This window comes from Cucumis sativus, chromosome 6 (assembly GCF_000004075.3).
Source record: "Cucumis sativus cultivar 9930 chromosome 6, Cucumber_9930_V3, whole genome shotgun sequence".
Lineage (NCBI taxonomy): Eukaryota > Viridiplantae > Streptophyta > Magnoliopsida > Cucurbitales > Cucurbitaceae > Cucumis > Cucumis sativus.
In genome coordinates this window covers 5,518,939-5,540,671 of record NC_026660.2, presented here as the reverse complement: position 1 = coordinate 5,540,671, position 21,733 = coordinate 5,518,939, and the positions used below count along the sequence as shown (strand labels likewise).

Here is a 21,733-nt window from a genome sequence, read left to right as displayed (position 1 = left end):
AAGTAAATGATTTGGATGTATAAATATGATAAGAAAACAACACCAACAAACAATTAATTGGAACCCAATTTGAAGTCTAAGAGAATTTGATATGCAAAAAAAAAAAAGGTTGGGGATATTAATATGTTGGAGACCACAAAGATGGATCACAAACCACAGCACCATCACCTCCAATTCATATCAACTATTTTCTTTAATTTATATATACATTTTAATTATTAATCTTTTTTTTCTAAATAAAAGGACTGAATTAAAGGTTGGACAATTCAAACTCAAAGTCAAGTCAATTTATAGAATAGTTAATTAATATGTACAATTTAAAAAAAAAATAGAAGATTTTCCATTTTTCCACAAACTTTTCCACAAATGTATCAATCACTACTAGAAAAATGGGCTTTGATTACTTGACGTTTTTTAAACTTTTTTAAACGTCAAGTAATGTTTGGACAACCCACTACCGGCAACCTCACGTTATTTCAACCGACCCACTCCTTATCAACGATGGTGACCCATGGTTGATGACTACTCGAAGAAAAAGGTACTAATATTCTTTTCTCTTTGTCAATTATCTTTGATTAAATTGTTCTATCTTGTTCCCTATTTGGGGGTTTTTAGTTTATAATGCGCTAATGTTTCGGTTGGAATGTCGTCGTTAGATTTCCTTATGGTGTTGGACACTGGAAGCGATTTGTTTTGATTACCGTGTAAATGTTCTAGTTGTTTTACCCATTTAAACACATCAAATGAAGGAAATGTATTTAAACGGACGATGCAAATCTTGAAGTTGATGTTCTCTCCAATGAAATCAACTGGTTGATTCTTGTTTTGATTAACTTTCTACAATATGTTTTGTTTATCTTTCTACAGTTTGTTTTCTTTTTTTTTTTGTCAATTTCCTCCTTATCTTTTTGTTATTTTCTTAGTCTAATTATTGAAAAAAAGAATCAAGGAGAAAGAGAAAGTGCAAAATTTGGGGCTTTGCTTTGCTTTGGGTTCCCTTCCAATCTCTGCTTTGGTCAAAGATATTTACTTGTGTTTATTGTTGCCATGGTAATGTTGTTTGAACTTTATGAATAAACCATGTTTATAAGAAATTATTCCTCTTATTAGGCCTATGTTGTTTTCATGAATATCCTTTGTTTAATCATAGTTGCATTGTGTAATTTGGCTTTTTACATTTTTGCCATTGATTTTTATTTATAAAGAGAGTAAACGAGAGTAAGCATGGTTGTGGCGGAAATGTGAAAATATTCCAACTCCTCAGCTTGTTCATGGTATGTTTTTTCTTTTCTTCTTTGATTTTAATTCTTACGACCAAATGAAGATTAGTTTTTTTTTTTTTTTTGTTTCTTATTTCTCGTTTGTGTTCTTAATTTTTTTTATGTGTTGAATTTATTGAGTTTGAATAATATATAGAGGATAAGATTAGAAGGAGTATGATGAAGAATTTGCAAGAGAAATGTTGGTTGGAGTTAACCCAGTAGTCATTGCTCGTTATTCAAGATGCAAAGATTATTGTTACTAAATGTAAGTTTGTTGTTCTTTGTGTGTTTGGTGGAGGGTTGGGTGTGAAATATTAATGATTTGGACTTGTTTTAGTGTCTTACAATTGTTTGAATAATACTATTAGGTTTTTAGTTTCTAGCTATAATTTAGTTTTAATTTTTATGTTGTTTCTTTTGAATGATAAGTTTTATATATGTGTTAGAATCTTTTGACAAAATTCAATACATCAAACTCCATTCAAGTGGTTCATTGTCTGCCAAGTATTAAAGAAATTGTCCAACGGTTGACGAGCCACAAATTTATAATGTTTAGATTGTCTTATATTAGCTCCCTAATTTATAATGTCATTTTCAGTTAAGCAAGTTGCTATGAGTAAAAATAGACATTTCTCTCCAATGTTGTACTTGTTTTTATCTTTGGTAAATTATTGATAATCACATGGCACAATAATTGAACCATTACGAGGGAGACGTCAAATAACTATTTCTCTTTGCATCCTCTAGTAGATTTTGGATTTTTCCCTTCCACTGTAATGGAATTGGACCGAGAAAAGTTAACGTGTTCTAGTTATTTCAAGGTGTTGGCACTTACGTGTATAGAATTGGTGATGAGCGAGTAATTGATGCTACAAGGGTTGGTGAGAAATGGTCAAAGAACTATTTCGATTCATTCAGTGGAGGCTTCTTGTTTGAGGTGAGAATTTATCTATTTCTTTTGCGGTTTAGCTTATTTATCTATCCAGGTGAGAAATGCATGTATGTGGAAAAATGCTGAGTTGTCTATGTTGAGTACTTAGTGATTCTTGATGTTATATTGCCTCATGATGTCTTGGATTGTTGGGTCAGAGTTTGTTTGATAGATAATAAGATTCTTAGGATTAAATGTGATAATAGTGGATGGTAAAGAAGCAAGACTCGTCTGTTTAAGAGAAGTGAAGATAATATGTAATTGGTCATTTGGATTACATCTTGTGAACTCTCTCGTATCATTTCTTAGTTGTAGTAGAAAAATGATTTGATAATTTCTATGAAAACTTAAAAGTGTTGTAAAAGGGTGCTTCTAGTTTTGAACTTAATTGAAGTATGAATGTTCTTAGCCTTCAAGGTGGATAGACTTATGGAATAGGTTGAAGGAAATACCTGAATGTTACATCCTTTCAGGCCGCCTTTGTGAAGAATAAATAGGTACTAAGGCACATGATCTTATTGATTTAAATTCATTATGGATGTCGTTTGAGTAGTTGATGGGTAGGACCTTTGTGGTGTGTTCTAGGATTTAATTTTTTGAGTAAATGTTGTAACTATATTCAGTGCTTGCTGAATGGATCGAGTGGAATAACTCTTGTGACTACCACAACATTTGGGAACTCACCAAATGTAAGACTATTCCTTTATCCTAACATTTGATCTCTCTATAATTTGGTTTTCTATCGTAAGTTTGATTAAAATAAATGCTGATAATTCAACTTCAGTGTTCTTATTTTCTTAATCCTCATTCAGTCAGTTAGAATCAGAACTCATTTATTTATCTTGTCTCCAGAATTTGGATTCAAATATTCATCACAATAATCTTCTCAACAACATTCTTGAAAAGGTATTGAATCTTCAACTGTGTGACCTTTATACACAAATTTCTTCAAAGAAATTTACATTCTTTAGAGTTTAGAGCTTTGAATTCTAGTACAACTTATAAAGCTTTTGATACTTGTTAGACTTTTTTGCTTGGTGCTGATAAAACCTTATTTACATTCTTCCTTTCCTGCATGTTCTCTTTTGATATTTTTTAGACTTTTCTTCTTGGTTGTCCTTAATGTTTTCCTCTTTAGCTGGCAACCTTGATAGAGCTTTAAAATTCAACTTTGACTTTATTTGATACTATGTTAGTCTATACTTATTTTAGTATTTCTTTCCTTTCTCATAAACAAATTTAAGAGATTGCCTTCACAATATGGCAACCTTTTTCGTTTCAAAATATATTAGAGGTTGGTTACTTAGTTAGCCTTATTAGGTAAATAAGTGACATTTAGGTACTTTTTAGTTTGTATATTTATAGATGCCAAATCAATATGTGAATTTTAATTGTTGCTTATTTGAAACATTGCAACCATTTGATAAAATGTTGCTATGTGAATCCATTTTAACTTGATATATTGTTTTATTTTGGTTTAGGTCGTGGAATCCAAGTTTGTATTTGAAGCCAAATTAATCCAAGATCATTGAGTTTCAAACCTTCTTTAGTTAAGATTTTGTTTCTTGAACTAGAATTGTAGTCATGTGATTTTTGGAATAGCATAGTTGGATTGGTTTTGTAATTTTGGGATTATCATATTAGGTTGGGATTGAGTGAAGTATTGTTTTGTATATGACAATATCGAACAAATATGTAAAGTTTTCGAAATGTTCATACATATATGGTTAAATGTTAATATGTGTTAAAGTTTTGGAATTGTATTCCTGCATATTTATGAGATTGTTGGGCCACTACAGGAATTATACGAACAATACATGAACAAAAATATAAATAAATTATAATTAAAAAAAAATCTGAAACAGGCTTGACGTTTTTTAAATGTCATAAACAAATACATTCTTGACGTTTACAATTGTATTCTTGACAGTTTTTAGATATCATAAATTACATTTTTTATGGTTTTTAAATGTCATGAATACCCATACACTTGACGGTTTTTAACTGTCATGAATATTTGCATACTTGACGTTTATAAACTGTCAAGAATCACTATTATTGATGTTTTATTAACCATCAAGAACTTTGACTTTCTTGATGCTGACTTCAACAACGGTTTTAAAACGGTCAAGAATAGTGATTCTTGATAGTTTAAAAACGTCAAGAGAGTCTGTTTTTGTAGTAGTGAATGCTAAACATTTCATATATATACTTAAAAATGAATTGCAATGACCTTTGCCTAGAAAAAAAGGATTAAAACATTAAAATTATGTTTTAACAAGTTCAACTATATAAAAGTTTAGTTAATAAATTTTGGTTTGTAACGATTAATATAGTTTTGCCTTAAAAAATAAATGATGTATATATGTATAAGAAGATAAAATACATTCATATATATATTTTACATTTTGTAACATAATTTTGGTACTGTGAAAGTTTTGTAATACTTAATCTATCGTCAACATAACGGGTATTGATACAAATTCTATAAATAAAGTGATTGGTTATTCAACAAGTTAAATACTCATCGATATTGATTCACACACACGCATATATATATATATGTATGGGATTGATAATGATGTGGATGTCATTCAATGACTTCTCTACATTGCATTCTTGTAATTTTGTATGGGGCATCTTTTTTTGTTTCCTTTGGAATAATTAACGTGCTACTTTTTCACGATGACTTATTTTAAAGTAAAAATCAACTCTAATTTAATACAAAGTTGTCATCTAAATCGATACTCTAAATAACTTATCTAACTTATTCCATATCTATGTCATGGAAGATGACCAAAGTTGTTCTTAGAAGCATTTTATTTGAATTTATATTATATAGCACGTTTGATCACAGTTTTGTAGCTATCATGATTTGCCTTGAAGACCAACATCCACCCTTGAGTTTATAATGTGACTTATAATCTATAATTATTTTTATAATTCTACATTTTAAAAATAAAAAATTAAAAGTATTTACAAAATATAGTAATTCATGAAGAAACGTGAAATATATATGCTGAGAGTGCTAAAAATGTATGTCGAGTGTAAAGTTTTGATACTCGATTGTTCCTATTAACCCACAATAGATATACTTAAAAAAAGAATTAAAAACAGTTCAACACTAAAGTTGTAAATGAAAGTGATCATAACTTTTAGTTTATTCTTCTTCTTTTTTACCACCAATGAATGAAAAGATAAATGAGAACTTTTTATCTTTTTTTGCTTTAAATTTGTAAAGACAGTGATGAGAGAATATATAGTTCGAGTAAAAGTATTCGTTTCTTATGCTATAGATAGCATAGCAATGTAACAAGAAAACTCAAGTAACCATCTAAAGCATAAAAAGCAAAGCTTGAGAGTGACACAGTTACAATGGTGTACCTTCCCAAGTTCGCAGCACTAAAATCGAAGTACAACAACAAGTACTTATGCTATGTGAATGAAAAATCTTCAACAGTCCGTACATTTCTACGATACTCGGGAGACGAAATTCTTACGCCATTTACAAAGTTGGAGTTCGAACAAGCTCAATCTGATCCATCTTCGTACCATATAAAGTGTTGTTACAACAACAAATATTTGGTTAGTGCTTCTTCAGATCATCATTATATTGTTGCAGGAGCTGATCAAAAACAAGAAGACAAATCCAAATGGACATGCACTTTGTTTCGTCCAGCATATGACAACTATCATCAATCATTTCAATTCTCTCATGTGTTTCTTGGTTCTCATGTTGTGTTGTGGAGATCCACTGCTCCTTATGGAGAATGCTTACGAGCACAATCATCAGATCCTACTACAGATCATCTTAGTGATCTCAACATGGTTATTAACATGGAGTCTTTGATTTCATTACCAAAATTTCTTGCTTTTACAGGTGACAATGGTCTTTATCTTCGTGAAATCATGAGAGGCAATAATAATATTCCACACTTGCAATTTGGATCAAGCTCTCTTGATGATTCCACCATTCAAATGGAGACTTTCATAACAAAAGATGGAAATACACGTATAAAGTCAAGTCACTTGGGGAGATTTTGGAGACGTGAACATACTTCTAACTATATTGTTGTTGATTATTCTACTAATAACAACAATAATACTCAAAGCATTATCGATACTTTGTTTTCTCCAACTCAAATTAGTTCCAATGTTGTTGCTCTACGTAACTTGGGCAATGGAAAATTTGTGAAAAGATACAACTTCGCGAACGACCTAAATTTTCTATTTGCTGAAAGAAATGAAATTGATGCATTTGCGCGTTTACGGATGACCGAGCTCGTTCGTTCACGAGAAATCTTCGATGTCTCATTTCATCTCTCTGATGCGAAGATTTATAATCAAAGTGTTGTGGTGTTAGCAACTAAATCAGCTACAAATGGGACAGGAGAACCCACCAATGTAAGACTAAATATCCCATACACACACACTACATATCGTACATGGACTTCTTCAATCTCAAAAAAACTAGTGGAAGTGAAAACAAGAATCAAATCAGGAGTTCCTTTAATCTTGGATGGAAATGCAATTAGTACAACATGTAAGTTTTTTGGTGAATACAAATGGGGAGAAACTACATCAAAATCAGAAAATACAAATGGAATAACACATGAGCTAACTGTACCAGCAATGAGCAGTATTATTGGTACTTTGTATGCAACTAAGGGATCATGTGACATTCCCTTTTCATACAAACAATCTGATATCCTCTTAGCAGGGAACAATAATCAAGTTGAATTTTCCTTAGATGATGGTGTTTATCATGGCACCAACTACTACAACTTCCACTACGACGTTAAAATTGTACCAATTAGTACTTCCATATAATTGTTGTTGTTAGTTGTAACAACATCACAAACAACAAAATGCTTTAAATAATAAATATTGTTGCATGTTTTATAATATTTATTATTATGATCATTTTCTACTAAAGGGGTAATAACATCTTTTAGATGTTTGTGGGTTTGTAATATGTGTGAACAAGTAAAATTATTATAGTGTTCTCTGCTATGTCGCTTTGAAGTTATGTATCTTTAGTTTCCTTGTTCGTTCAAAGTATTACGAGCTTTAATTTCTTCATTAATAAAGAAAATGCATCTGGTATTCACATTATGATTAGGAGCAGATTAGTAAGATGTACTAATCTGATGTTCCTATTTTCTTTTGACAGATATATTTATGTTTTTTGGCTGTGTTTTTTTCATGTTTCTGCTGCCCTCTTCATTGCACCTCTTTAATTAGAATAAATTATGGACTAATGGAAAAAATCAATTGCATGCACTATATGATTTGAATATAAAAACAACTACAATAATATATATATTTTCAGAAAATACTGATATCAATTTGAACATGAAGAACCCATCTACTAATAAGAACTTATTTTAAATGCCAAAATGATAGATAATGTGTATTGGAAAATAAGCTTTTTTCTTTCTTTTATATTTGTTTAGAGATTATTGTTTTTCAGTTCTCCTATAATAATTTCTACTTATTGTATTATGCTCAGAAATCTTTTTTTTTTTATTTATTTTATTTAGGTGTCAAACCAATAATAAGATTATATTTTTTTGTTTAATTATATAAGAGATTGGGTTAGTTGATCGATTTAGGCAGTTTCGAATCTATCTAAAAGTATGTAATTTATTTGTGTTTGATTGATTGAGTTGTTAAGATATCCGAGTTCCTAATTTGAACTAATTAGTTTGGAGAAGAAAATTCCCAATTACAAGAATTCAAATATATATATATATATATAGGATACCCAACTAAGTAATGTTAAATTGTTAGTTTTCTTCTTCCATACATCTTATCTTCATTTATACATTAGTAGAGTAGCATAAGTTACTATCAAAATGCTACAAATATTCTTTTATTGAATACGCACACACACATAGAGGAATGAAGAAAAATAACATAATGTAATCAAAATGTAGAGAAGCTTTTATTAAGAAAAATACGTTAAGCTCAAGGAGTCTAAAAAGAGGAAAATTGAAAAACGACCTTCACAAACCCTTCTCTTTAAATTCAATTGAGAAAAGCGAATTAAAGACCAAAAATCTAAACAAGAGAAAGAAAAAAAAGAAAAAAAAAAAAGAGGGGGAATCTCTCTCTATGCAGTGTTGTCTAAGAAGAAGCCTTGATCAGTGCAGCCACATCAGCCTCTGATGGAAGAGCTGGAATTGCTCCTTTCTTGGTTGTTGTAATGGCTCCACAAGCATTTGCAAACCTCAAGATATCCCTCAGCTTCTTCTCATCCTACAACAAACAAACAAATAAAAACCAATTCAATTTTTATTCGTTTATATCATCACAAACCATTTCCACAATATACAAATCTCAGCTTGAACCCACACCATATATATAAGAGTACCTGAAGCACTGATTGGTCGTCCACGATCTTGGTAAGAAGAGCACCAACGAATGAGTCCCCGGCTCCGGTTGTGTCCACAGCCTTAACCTTGAATGGATCAACAGAGCCACGGAAGTTCTGTAGAAACACGCATAATTAATTTTGAGATAATATATAAATGAAACTAATACCCCAAAATACAACTGTTTACTGTTTCAAAAGTACTTATATTAGGCAATAGAAACACTTATGATTATAAACATAGAGTCCAATGTGGCCAAAAATGAAGAATGTGGGGTTCAAGAGTTTGAAAGGGAAGCACTTTATATAAAAGAATTTCCCATTTGAAGGTCGGTTGTGGAAACAAACAATGGGCCAGAGATGGTAGTGACATGTAAAAGAGATTTTGAAGGAAGGGCCCGGAAGCAATTATTAGAACTGTGGCCCCACGAATCAAAAACCACACCTACAATAACTGTGCTAAGAAAACAGTGTCCACACATTAAAAAGGTGCGTTACTCAGATGGAGATCTGAAATTTTTCTTGGTAAAATGGAAGGTGGGGATTGAGATATTGGATAAGCATGAGTCTTGAGGAAAATCACAAAAATTACCAAAAGTCAAAAGCAAATAGATCCGTTTAAAAGGGGGGTTTTATTTATGTTATTTAGAAATAAGATGGGGATTAAGATACAGCTATGCAATTTCTAGATCCAACCACTAAAAGCCAACTACCAGGCTTTGACAGTAAGAAAGCTATAGAAAGGTAAGAAACAACCAAATCCATTACCATTTTTTCCTTTTCTTTTTGTTTTTGAAGTAAACACCAAGACAATGTTGCCTAAATTATAACAGCGCTTTTGAATTTCACATGCTCAAGTTCGTCAGTCCTAAAAGTCTTAAACAAATGCAAATACAGTTCAAAATTATATTCTCATCTATAGACTACTTTTGTCTTTTTAAGCATCTAATAGTCCAAGTTAATACAAGTGGATATATAAACCTTTAATTTAACAACAATGACCAACCAAAAACATAAACAACTTGAAAGAATTTGTACCAAAACCATCAAATCAAATCAAGTATTATATTTGAGAAAGAAGTCAAATATTCTGGTCCAAAACAGGGGTATTTTAAAAATCAACCAACCAATAGAATTTGAACTGAATTAACACCAACCCACCCACTGCAAGTTTTCATCAACCAAACCAATTATTAAGGCATAACATTTGAAAGTAAAAATTAATATTGAAAATAAAAAAGTAATTGGGAGGATTGAGGGAAGTACCTTGGTGTAGTATCTGCAGCCTTGCTCGCCAAGAGTGACGAGGAGGAGCTTCAAGCCATCGTGCCAGAGAGACATAGCGTTTTCATCATCGACCTTTTCTTTCTGGGTGAGGAATTTGAGCTCCTCATCACTGACCTTGATAATGTCGGCCTTGTTCCAAATGCTCTTGATCTGTTCACGAGCCTCATTTGCAGAGGGCCACAAAGGCAGCCTCAAATTTGGGTCATATGAAAGTAGAACACCTGCTTTCTTAGCCTCATCCATTGCTTTTATGTGTGCCGATCTGCAGGGCTCCACGATCAAACTTATTGATCCATAGTGAAAGATTTTGGCCTAAACACAAAACCCATATCATACATATTCAGCATTCTTACAATCATTTATTAAATTAAATATATAATCCAAACAAACCCAATTAATATTAACGACAACAATTTCAATAAAGAGATTCCAAATCAAGTCCGAAGACTTTTATCTACTGGCCAAGTCAAACTTGAAAACTTGATATGCAAAAGAAAAACAAATGATATAACAATGATGTAAATTTAAAAATAAAGAAACGCATGCCCTCGTCACGGCAGCTTGCTCGGAACCACCATTTTAAAGAGCGAAAATTTCGACTTTTTTAAAAATCAAATCGGTGACGTAACGACAAAATTAAAAAAATCAGAGTCCCCCTCCCCCCCTCACGTTCCAAGGATTTATTTAATCAAACTTTCACTTTCTCAATAAATAAGTAAATCCAAATAATCACAAGAATAAAAAAAACTGTAAAAATCAATTTTTTTAAAAAACATCAGTATCACATACCATACATTTGACATAATATCAATGTATTGTCATTGCCCATGAATTCACAAAAAAATCATAATCTATAAAATGGAGATTAAAATAAAAATATCTGACAGATAGAGAGAAACCTCCGCCGTTGATGGGCACCGCCAACCGCACGTGAGTATAAAGCTCGGAAGTAAACACGTGAGGCGGCGGGCACGTCAGCAGAAAGGGATACAATGGGGAATTCACACATGGAGAAAGATGAAACTCCGAAACTACCCTTACTACTGTAGTCTAGATCTACGTAAAGGACCCACTTATTTAATCTGACGTGTCAAATCGTAAAGAGAAAAAAATGGGCGCGTGAGATTAATATTGTATAGAACGAACTAAGGAAAATTCAATTGAATTTAAAGAATTGAAAGCCGAAGAGAGAATGATAATTAAAGAAACTTACGGATCTGATGAGATCGAGATCCAATTCCTCCGGCTTCAGAAGCATATCGGCGCTAGGGTTCCGGTAGAACATGAACTCACGCTCACCGTCGGCGCGTAAAGTGACGAAAGCCAAGGCGGTTCTAGCGCCTTGATCGAAGCGGATTCCAGAAGCGTCAACGCCGTTCTCCTTAACTATTCCTTCCAACATACGCCCAAACTCATCTTCGCCGAGCTTTCCAACGAAGGCAGCACGTCCGCCGAGTCGGCTGACGGCGATCGCGACGTTGGCTGGAGCGCCACCGGGAGCCTTGAGGAATCCTGGTGCCTCGGCTAGAGAGACGCCGGAAACTGTGGGGACGAAATCGATCAACATCTCGCCGAAACTGAGGATCAAACCGGAGCCGGAAGGCATAGCGCCGTTGGTGGAAGCCATGGGATGCGAGTGAGAGTGATCGGGAAATTAGAAAGAAAGAGAGAGAGAGAGAGTGAAAGGTAGATAATGAAATGGTGAAGTGAAGGAATTAGGGGAAGGGGAGAAGGTATTTATAGATGGAAATATGGTGAATAATGTAATCCGGAGATGAAATGGAAATATTATTATTAAAAGGATAATTAAGGATTAATTAAATAAATACAAATTATTCTTATTATTATTTATTTTGTTTTATTTTGTTTATTTTTTAAAAGAATATCCTTTTTGTATTTGTAATTTAAGTATTAGGGATTTTCCTTCGTATTAACTTAGTCAAAATCTTAATTTAGATATTTTCTTTTTTCTTTCTTTTTGGTTAGTGAGTGGGATCCACCATTAATACTGTGGTTTTATTATTATTATAGTAATTATTATTATTACTAATTTTTCTTTTTGTTTATTAAAAAATGTGGATAAATTATTGTCTGTTTCCCATAAAAGGACAAATTGATTTTCTTCTGTTTAATTCCCTAATCTAATTAAGTGTTTAAAAAATATCTTTTTTTTTCTCTCTTTTAACTGAAAAGAGAATTGTGGGGGAGAAGTATAAGGGTGAAATTAACTTCTTCTTTTTTTTCTTTTTAACTTGTTCAGAAGAGAATAATTTCCACTCAAAATAATAGATTTAATAACACATCAATTATATAATTTTGAAATTCTATCAATCATTCATTTTGAATTGCATTAATTGAAGAAAAATTTTATGAGGTTTCAAATCGAACATTAAAGAAAAAAAAAAGGTGAAGGTGACTCAAATAAAGAAAATCGAAAAATGTAAATAACCCTGTATCATATATTTAGTTTGGTTTCTATGTTTTCTAACATGTTTATGAAATAGTAAATTAGTTACTTTTTTAAAAAAAAATAGATGAAGGCTCTGGTTTAACTTTTAGTTATAGTAGAGAATTAGAACATTTAATCAAAATGTATATAAAACATTATTAAATAGAATTTAAATGTTTATTAAATTGTGTTACGTTAATTATATTTGTGTTTTTAGAGTGATGCTATAATATGAAACTATCATAACTAAGACACAAAATCTCCTTGGTGAGAACGAGGGTGACCAACAAATTTCGAGTTATATTATTAATGAACTATTTCATAGATAATTCAAAAAGCTTAGATGCATTCTTAAGAATGGATTAGACTTAGTTAAAAAACATAAAAAATCACACACAAATAAGAGATATTAAAATAAAATGTGTGTTTGGCAATCCACTCAATTTAATCTTTTCCTATTTTGTTTAAACTCTTTGAAACATTTTCGAAAGTCATTTACAAAGCATCGTGTTAAATAATAAATTCAAATATTTAACTTAATTTTGAATTTGAATTTTTTTACTTAAATTAATCTATAGATCTTCAATAAAGAAAATGCCGAAGAAAAGTTATGTTAGAAATGTAAGATCCCAATCTAAAATGAAGCAATATTATTAGGAAATATCTCACCTACCCTAAAGCATTATTAGAAGACAATACAAATAATAACATGCATATATAAAGAAATGAATAGACCATTCAACTAATTAAAAATGTCACAAAAATTTAAAAACAAAAACGGACTAACATGAGTATACTTCATACTAATTTTCAACAATTTTACATTTACTTTTAAACATGTTTTCACAAGGTTAATTCAAAGATAGTCAAATTTTAAGTCTACAAAATTTTATTAATATCAACTTTGTGTGAAATTTTCTACTATTTTTAGTTTTTTTTTTTCCTTAAAAAATGAACAGAAAAAAACATTCTACTTCTACAGTTTTTATTTTTATTTTTATTTAGTCTTCAACTCTCAATTAATTAACATGGCTTTTTTATGTTAGTGGGAGAGGGTTAGACTTAATTATAACTGTAATCTAAAATTAATGCTGAAAAATAATATCTTTTAAAGTTTTTAATTCTTGAAAAATAAAATAAAAAAGTCATATTTTTATATATTTTACTAAAATCATTTGGCTGCTTTTTTATTTATTTATTTTAGCTGCTGAAATTACTTATTGTTTTATTGGTTCTTAAACTATAGTTTTATATATAATTATTTAAAAAAAGATAGAATTATTAAGAGATCTTTTATATATTTACTAGAACCATTTCAAAAAAGTTCAGTCCCGTCTAAAGATATACCAAATAGAAATATTTAAAAAAAAGTTGCAGACTAAAAAAATGATGAAAAGAAAAGAAAAAGATAAAAAAGAAATAGGTCAGTTTACTTTTTCATTTTGTTACTAAATATTTAGGAAATTTATATTTATTACATGTATTAATTAATCTATTTGGAGAGTAACCAAGGTCAGAGTTGGCTTTCTAAGTCTATGGGAGTTCATTGTTTTCTTAATCTTTTAAAATTATTCACTTTTTTTAATAAAAAAATCTTTATTTTTTATAATAACTTTGACTAAAAAATGATATATTTTAATTTCATTGCTTTTTTTATTATATTTGTGAAAATTTAATTTATTATTATGCACTCTCCCAAAATGTGAATAATTTGTGAATTTATTATTTTAGATTTAGAAAAAATTTAAGGGCAAAATAGAGAAGATAATAATTTTATCCATTTACCCATTTATAAAATATGTAAATATATATTTGTTTTGTTTTTGGTTTGTAGTAAACGTGAACTCAAACTTTTCAAACCATCCAACTATTTGAAATAAACGTAATTAATAATTATGATGATTGACAACAATACCCTCCTCAATCTTGTTTAACGAGATTTCGAATTATTTAAAAATTATTATACAATTTAAAAAAAAAACTTAAATCGTTCTAAACTAGAGATAACCGGTTTAATGACTAAACTCTTGTTATCACTCAAATATTGAAACTGTATAAACAATTACTTTCATGAAAGTTTCGACCGAGAGTATTTTTTAACCAAAACTTTATGAATTAAACGTTTAAGAAATGGAGATAAAATTGAAGATGTGTTTTACCTTTGTTTGTTGCTGGACCAAACCGAACTTTAAAATAAGAAATAGCAAAATATAAACTAAATATAAAATTATGTTGCTTAAATATTAAAGATGAAAACTAGAAATAGATAATCAAAAGATTGTTTCCAAAAGAGAGGAAGAATTAAAAAAAAAAAACCCGTTAAAGTATGTATACTTTTCTTGGTCTAGAGACTATATCCATTGTGAGTAATAAAAGAAAAGTTAAATTAATTAGAATCATTTACAAAGATAAAGAGATGTAGGGTTAAAAGATTCCAATTGCAACATTTAATTTGCTAATATTGCTAGTGATTCTCTCCTAAGTCAAAAAGGCTTCCCATATGAACAACTAACACAAATTCCATCTCCACCATTGGCCATCATTAAATGTAGCATTAGTTTAATTGGAAAGAAATACAACATGTGAGTTATACTTATTGAACATCTTGATATGCTACAAAAGAAAATTAATATAATGCTTTATGTTGGCTGCCACTTTTTCAAAGCAAAGTAATCTGATGCCATTTCTCAACCATATTCGAAAGTTGGAATATTTTCCGAACGAATTTATACGTATCTTTTGAACTCTAATTTAGACTATGGTTTATACGTAATTCAATATCATTTTTGACATGAATAGTTAGGTTACATCAATCCATTAAAAATTAGCCATCAAAATAATATTTTTCTATTTTTATATATAAATAAAAGTAGAATGATTTGGGTGAGTTCTTTTGGAAGAAAAGAGAGAAAGAAAAAGGTAAAATTAGATTCTTTTTAGATGGGATAAAGAATCAAATTTGAAGCCAATGGTTTATATAGGTGTTGGAATTGAACATAGTTTAGTACACATTAATGCTTCTGCCCTTGTTTTAACATATAGATTGAATGTTATGTTTGATAGAATATTAATTAAATTTGTACAATTTTTAAAAAGAGTGTCAAATAGCGTTACAATGCTTGCTAATTAAAAACGAACTTTAATCATGTGTGAGAATCACTTAATGTTACATTTTAGTGGTTTAAGGTTAAATTATACACTAAAATCTATTACTGCAATGATATTGTTTTCCTCATGTCTCTATTGATTTACTATTTCAGTGATGCAATAACAGCTAAATCTTGTTGTTTTCTAACGTGGTTTTTTTTATAAAAAAAATTCATATACTTTGTAGAAAGTATAAGAATCATTTTAGGTGTCAAAATGCAGGAGGTGAATAATCCATTATGCATCAATATTATCGCTTTAGAATCTGAATCCATAAAAGTAATTATATATATATATATATATGAAAAGTAGATAGGGTGACTTGAGTAAGCAAAACAATCTCCCATGGATTGGAGTTTCCATTCAATTCTAGTTGGTTTCATGATTCGTTTGTACCAATTTTGATAAAAATGTTCCTCGATCTTCAAAGGGATTGAATATATGTCTTGATTTTTATCCAAAGAAAAGAAGATACTTTATAAAGATAAAGATGTTTGTAATGATCCCCATTTGTCTATATCAATTTTCTCTTGTTTGCTCTCGAGCTTGTAGTGCCACATAGTTTGGTGGGACTTCACAAAACTCTCCTTTTTAGTCGCAGTTAAGCCTATTATTGCGTAAAAATAGCCTCGAATCTATCTTTAATCTATCGTAAAAATAGATGACAATTCACGTAGATTAGATTGTTAAAAAGAATTTGATGTGATCTAAAATGTAGTAGTAGTGTGTGCTCAACTAATGCTCAAATTTTATTACAAATGTACTTTGGGTGTATTTTCAGGTTCACTAATATTCAAGATTTATAGCAATCACTCTATCTCGTAGATCAAATCAATTAATTAAAGTAACAAGAGGTATGAAAGTATATACAAAATCAATCAAATTTTGTTTGTTAGTATTTTGAGATAGTGTTTGTTGTTTTCTCTTTTAACACATTTACTTCAATTGTGTTATTGAGAACTCTTTTACATTTCAAGACATGACTAAGCTATGATGTTGGCGTGGGAAGACAAATGCGACTCCGCTTTGCAAACTTATGAATACTAATGATATCAACATCTTAAGACTACGAAGATCGGTCATTGGTACAACACTCGAGGCCGCACTATCAGTTTGATTCCGGTCTTCAACCTTCACCATGGGGGAAAACCGGCGGGAAGATTTTAGCAAAGCCCCAACACCCAGAAAGCCTGTGCTCGAGCTCTTATGGTTCTTCGCCATAGCTGCCTGCATCAAGCTTCTTTTGGTCCCATCTTACCACAGCACAGATTTTGAGGTCCATCGTCATTGGCTCGCTCTCACCCACTCTCTCCCTCTCTCTCAATGGTACTTCGACGACACCAGCCAATGGACTCTCGATTACCCTCCATTTTTTGCATATTTCGAACGCTTCCTTTCAATTTTCGCTAATATTGTCGACCCCCAGATTGTGCATCTTCAAAAGGGTTTAGATTATGACACCGATACTGTCATATACTTCCAAAGAATTACGGTTATTGTATCCGATCTGTGTCTTCTTTATGGGGTTTATAGATTGACGAAAAATTTGGATCCGATTAAGCGAAAGTTAATCTGGGTTTTGGTTATTTGGTCCCCTGCGCTCGTGATTGTGGACCATTTGCATTTTCAGTATAACGGGTTTCTTCTTGGGATGCTTCTGATTTCTCTTTCGTATATGGAGGAAGGGAGGGATTTGATGGGTGGGTTTTTTTTTGCAGTCTTGTTGTGTTTCAAGCATTTGTTTGCTGTTGCTGCACCTGTTTATTTCGTTTATTTGTTGAGGCATTACTGTCGTGGAGGATTTGTAAGAGGTTTTGGGCGGCTTACAATTATGGGATCTGTTGTTGTGGCAGTTTTTGCTGCTGCTTATGGGCCGTTTATCTATCATGGTCAGGTATAAAATCTATGTTTGAGCTTGAAGTTTAGTTTTTGGCAGACAAATGTAATGTTTTAAAGATCAATTTGCATATTTGTTAATATCTTTATCAACATGAATATTTGTAGCTTTGTTACTGAGCACATATCATCAACTAAGAGGCCAGAGCCAAATACTGTTGGGCTCAAAAAAGGGAAAAGAATGTAAATTTGATTGTTCCTGCTGTATTCTACATACTCGCACTTGAAATTTTGTTTGTGGCTGGAAAGTGTACTGCATATGTGACCAATTTGGTTATAAGTTAACTTGATCAGCATGAAGATGAGCACCTTGATTTTTCTTGCTGGTTTCTATCTTCTTCAATGCATGGATTATAGATGAAACTTAATTGCCACTTGCATTAATGCTTCTAGCCATCAGTCAAGCATAAGTTTGCCCGAAAGGGCAAAAAGAGGACTGTTGCGGATAGAAATCTGGTGGGCAGAGTATCAAGGAAGGATATGGAAGAGATTCTTTTCCAATATCATAGCTTCAGTTTTTCAGGTTTAGTGTGGGGTTGATTTAACTTAGTGTTAGAGGTTTTACGTCCTAGTTTGTAATGGGATTCAATCTTTTAACCTTAAACTTATTGGTTCAGTGGGGATTGGAGACACTTTACATTCAATCTCTTAACTTCCTATGTTCGAGATTCACCTTTCTTTTGAGATTGCGCTGCTGCAAGTCTTGTGCACATTGCATAACATACCACCTCATATTACAAAACAGATTGATAGTTTCTCTTCAGGAAACTATTCAACATGTCCTGACTGCGTTCTGTTCTTTTTATTTATTTGTTTTCATTTTAATATTTAGCTACAGATTCTAAGCCAAGATCTCTTGTTATATTCCCAAATTTGTATTGCCAGAAGAAAAAAAACTTTGTTAATGACCATGATTTCTTCGAAAAATTATGATCACCAATATATTTCTTAATTCTTGCAGATACAGCAAGTCATCCGACGTATGTTTCCGTTTGGCAGGGGACTTTGCCATGCATATTGGGCCCCGAACTTCTGGGTTTTTTATATTTTACTGGATAAAGGACTGTCAATCTTGCTCAGAAAACTTGGATTTAGTATCAAGATACCAACAGCTTCATTTACCAGTGGTCTAGTTGGTGATTCATCTCCGTTTTCTGTGCTACCTCAGGTAATTTTCAATGATAAACTTAAGCAAGCTTGGTGCAGATAACTAGGATATTTGTAAATTGTGGCATTGCATAATTTTTTTTGTTAATCACGTCGAGATTTAATCTTTTGATACGTGAATCCATTGAATGGCAGGTCACTCCCTTGACAACCTTTGTTGTGGTGCTGCTAGCTTTGTCTCCTTGCCTTATCAAAGCTTTCAAAGACCCTCAGCCACGAAAGATCACTAGATGGGTGGCCTATGCTTATGCATGTGGTTTTCTATTTGGGTGGCATGTTCATGAGAAAGCATCACTTCACTTTGTAATTCCGCTCGCTGTTGCTGCAGTGCAAAGTTTGGAGGATGCTAGGCATTATCTCTTATTATCAATAGGTATTTTTTTCCTATTCATGCCACTATATTTTCCCCTTCCAGCATCAATCCTCCGTTCTTTTAGTACGTTTTCTTTTCAATATTATTTTTATCTAATGAGTATCTTCGGTGGTTCTGCTCGTCTACTGTTCTAAAGGGTTTTTATCTTACTTTGTTCATGCAGTATCTTGCTATTCCTTGTTCCCGCTTCTTTTTGAAGCCCAAGAATATCCCATCAAAGTGCTTCTATTGCTGTTGCACTCTAGTCTGATGTGGTTAGGATTTTCTGCACAATTTGACAAAAGAGAATCAGTTAAACAAACCGGTTCAAAGTCGAAGCGACATGTACAAACAAAAAGAAGTATGACTGCAACTGGAGAAACATTCCGTATTAGATTTGTAGAGAAGGTTTATCTTGTTGGTCTTTTAGTAGTTGAAATCTGGGCGCAGTTTTTGCATCCTTTTATTCTAGGAGGTAAGTTTCCATTTGTACCACTGATGTTGATTTCTACGTATTGTTCACTTGGAGTCATGTACTCTTGGATTTGGCAGTTGAGATGGATTCTTAAGCCTCCTACTTATTGATTCATTAAAGTTAGTTCTTCATTTATATACAATCTACACCGACCATTTGGTAGAATTTTGATATTCTTTTGGAGTGACAATTTCATTTCAGGTTCTTACCCTCCAAAGAGGAAAAAGGGAGAAAAAGATTTGTTGTGTTGAAGCTTTTGTTGTCTGAATTTGACATTGAATTTTCTCTTATAAGTTTATGAGTTTAATAGAATTTTTTGTAAGAGTAAAGGCGACTTCGAACTAATGAAATAACACCTTAAAATTAAAGAAAAAAAATTCAATACTCTTTCAGATTGGCTCTTAACTCTTCTTCTAATTCAGTATAGAACAAAATTTTTAATCGTCAATCTCTCTACTTTCACATCACCATCAGTGAAGAACAACAAATCTTACAAGAGATGATAAAACAGAACAGAATAAAGAATAAAGGAAAAATTGTTCCAAAAAGCTCTATCGGAATGACCTCTACTGCATTCAACACTACCTCCACTGAAGCATCCTCTCTTTTGTTTGATACCCAAACCATGATTTTCAAGAACAAATGTTGAATTTGTCTTCCCACTACTAAACAAAACACACCAGAAGAATGGACCTTTATGGACCCCAACGATTCCCACCCCTACTTCTGTGTGTGATTTGTTCTTCATCAATGAAAGAGTTTTCTTGTCAGAAACGAGTGCTCGAGAGAAGGCCTCTGTTGGCTCGAGATATTCATGTTGACAAGCCACAATTTGGCCGGTTATTGTGTCAAAAGTTGGCAGCTCGACACCACAATCTGGAGCGAAGATCTCTGTGAAGTTGTCGGATGATGGATTGCAGTTTACAGTGTTGTTACTAGTACAGTTCCCTTTGCAGAAGTTTACGAACTGCAGCGCCATGCACCCGAGACCTGCACTATCACTAAGGTGAGATATTTTTGCAGCGGTTCGGTTTCTGTTGATGATATCCACAAGATCATTTGCTGGGTTTCCTGTAGAAAATGAAATGGAAAGCGTTCCCATGAAGTCATCACATTTGGTGCTGCTAAGGATTATAACAAACATCAGCAACAACATTATTCTCTGTACTCGTTTATCTTGTGAATTATTTCAATACCCATTATAAAAAATCAAGGAAAGTGATATATCACGCATAATACACAATTCAAAATCAATGAAAAATATACACTCATCAAGCTATTTTCTTACTTTCAAATTAAAATCTCTCCAAACCCAAAACTCATCAGCATCCTATTCTGCTCGACCTTCCTACTCATCAAGGCAGCCACATACAGGTCATGTACTTCAATGTCATCCATTTTTAGGCTAGTTGGTTTTGGCAAAGGAGTTCGATACAAATTCATAGGTGTAATTGGACTAGTGACTCAAACTTCATAAATAGTGGAAAAATCAAACAATTCTCATCGACTTTCAAGTTGTAATAACTTCAGTATATATCTTGACTAGTTTGTGCAATTCCCTAAAGAAATGAAGATTATAATCCACACAACCGGACTATAGAATGGGAAGCAACAGAAAAGGTTCAAGCACAAGATCTCTCCCTAAATATCCCATCATGAAAGTTCCTACCAAAATGATCCACTAAGTTGCCCAACTCCTGACACCACTAGTTAATTGCACATAATGTGGCTTACTAATGTCAACCAATAATCCTAATGTATCTCTGACTAGCCTCTCACACTAACCTCTTCAACACATTCACAACACTCCTGAAAACTAATATCAAAACACACCATCAAGCACAGGACAGAAGAACCCATCACAATCCATAATGCAGATTCAACAAAGGAAAAGGAAGAACTAAAACAAGAGAGAAAGTTACCATGGAACTTGGAGGAAACAAGAACAGCAGAGAGAAAAGAACAGAGCATGAAGCACTCAAAGGCACAGAGCTTCCTCATCATTATTACCACAAAAAATGACTGTACAAAGAAAGAGAGAAGATAAAAAGGCAATAAAAGAGAAGAAGAAGAAAAGAAAAAGGGGTTTGCTTTACAGTGGATGAAAGAAAGAAAGAAACCCTAGCTAGTTGGGGAAAAGGGTGTAATGGGGAGTGGAAACTTTCTGAGAAAAAAAGAAAGGAAGAAAGATTTATTGATCAAATTGTTGCAGAGATTGTGGGAAAGGACAAGAAAGTGGTGGCCCCAAGTAGCCGTTTAATGTTCTTTAAAGAAATTTCAAACAAAAAAAGAAGGGATTTTGGAGTAGGTCCATAATTCATTCATGGTCCAGTTTCTGCTGCCTTGTTAATTGAGCCAGCCCTCTCCAGCTAACTCTAGCATGGCCCAAAC

At 32.1% G+C, this 21,733-nt stretch overlaps 4 protein-coding genes and 1 long non-coding RNA gene across 5 annotated transcripts; 3 read left to right on the top strand and 2 right to left on the bottom strand.

Moving 5' to 3' along the window:
- Positions 1 to 537: 537 nt before the first annotated feature.
- Positions 538 to 3,946, top strand: LOC116404696. The gene is made up of 2 exons (XR_004217704.1): positions 538 to 3,099; positions 3,675 to 3,946. It is a non-coding gene; the product is annotated as an uncharacterized LOC116404696 (long non-coding RNA).
- Positions 3,947 to 5,568: 1,622 nt separating this feature from the next.
- On the top strand, positions 5,569 to 7,023 carry LOC101206536 (hypothetical protein). The gene has a single exon (XM_004145034.1). The coding sequence runs from the start codon at positions 5,569 to 5,571 to the stop codon at positions 7,021 to 7,023; it is 1,455 nt and encodes a 484-aa protein (XP_004145082.1).
- Positions 7,024 to 8,116: 1,093 nt separating this feature from the next.
- LOC101213366 (probable fructokinase-4) lies at positions 8,117 to 11,574 on the bottom strand. Its single transcript, XM_004144981.3, has 4 exons — positions 11,070 to 11,574; positions 9,836 to 10,168; positions 8,570 to 8,686; positions 8,117 to 8,454 (listed from the first exon to the last, which is right to left on the bottom strand). The coding sequence occupies exons 1-4, from the start codon at positions 11,481 to 11,483 to the stop codon at positions 8,323 to 8,325; spliced, it is 996 nt and encodes a 331-aa protein (XP_004145029.1). The 5' UTR covers positions 11,484 to 11,574; the 3' UTR covers positions 8,117 to 8,322.
- Positions 11,575 to 16,414: 4,840 nt separating this feature from the next.
- On the top strand, positions 16,415 to 19,515 carry LOC101219615 (probable dolichyl pyrophosphate Glc1Man9GlcNAc2 alpha-1,3-glucosyltransferase). The gene is made up of 4 exons (XM_011658422.2): positions 16,415 to 17,346; positions 18,310 to 18,516; positions 18,651 to 18,888; positions 19,052 to 19,515. The coding sequence occupies exons 1-4, from the start codon at positions 16,591 to 16,593 to the stop codon at positions 19,450 to 19,452; spliced, it is 1,602 nt and encodes a 533-aa protein (XP_011656724.1). The 5' UTR covers positions 16,415 to 16,590; the 3' UTR covers positions 19,453 to 19,515.
- A 190-nt stretch (positions 19,516 to 19,705) lies between these two features.
- LOC101209494 lies at positions 19,706 to 21,529 on the bottom strand. Its single transcript, XM_004152988.3, has 2 exons — positions 21,265 to 21,529; positions 19,706 to 20,413 (listed from the first exon to the last, which is right to left on the bottom strand). The coding sequence occupies exons 1-2, from the start codon at positions 21,344 to 21,346 to the stop codon at positions 19,833 to 19,835; spliced, it is 663 nt and encodes a 220-aa protein (XP_004153036.1). The 5' UTR covers positions 21,347 to 21,529; the 3' UTR covers positions 19,706 to 19,832.
- Between the last annotated feature and the right edge of the window lie 204 nt (positions 21,530 to 21,733).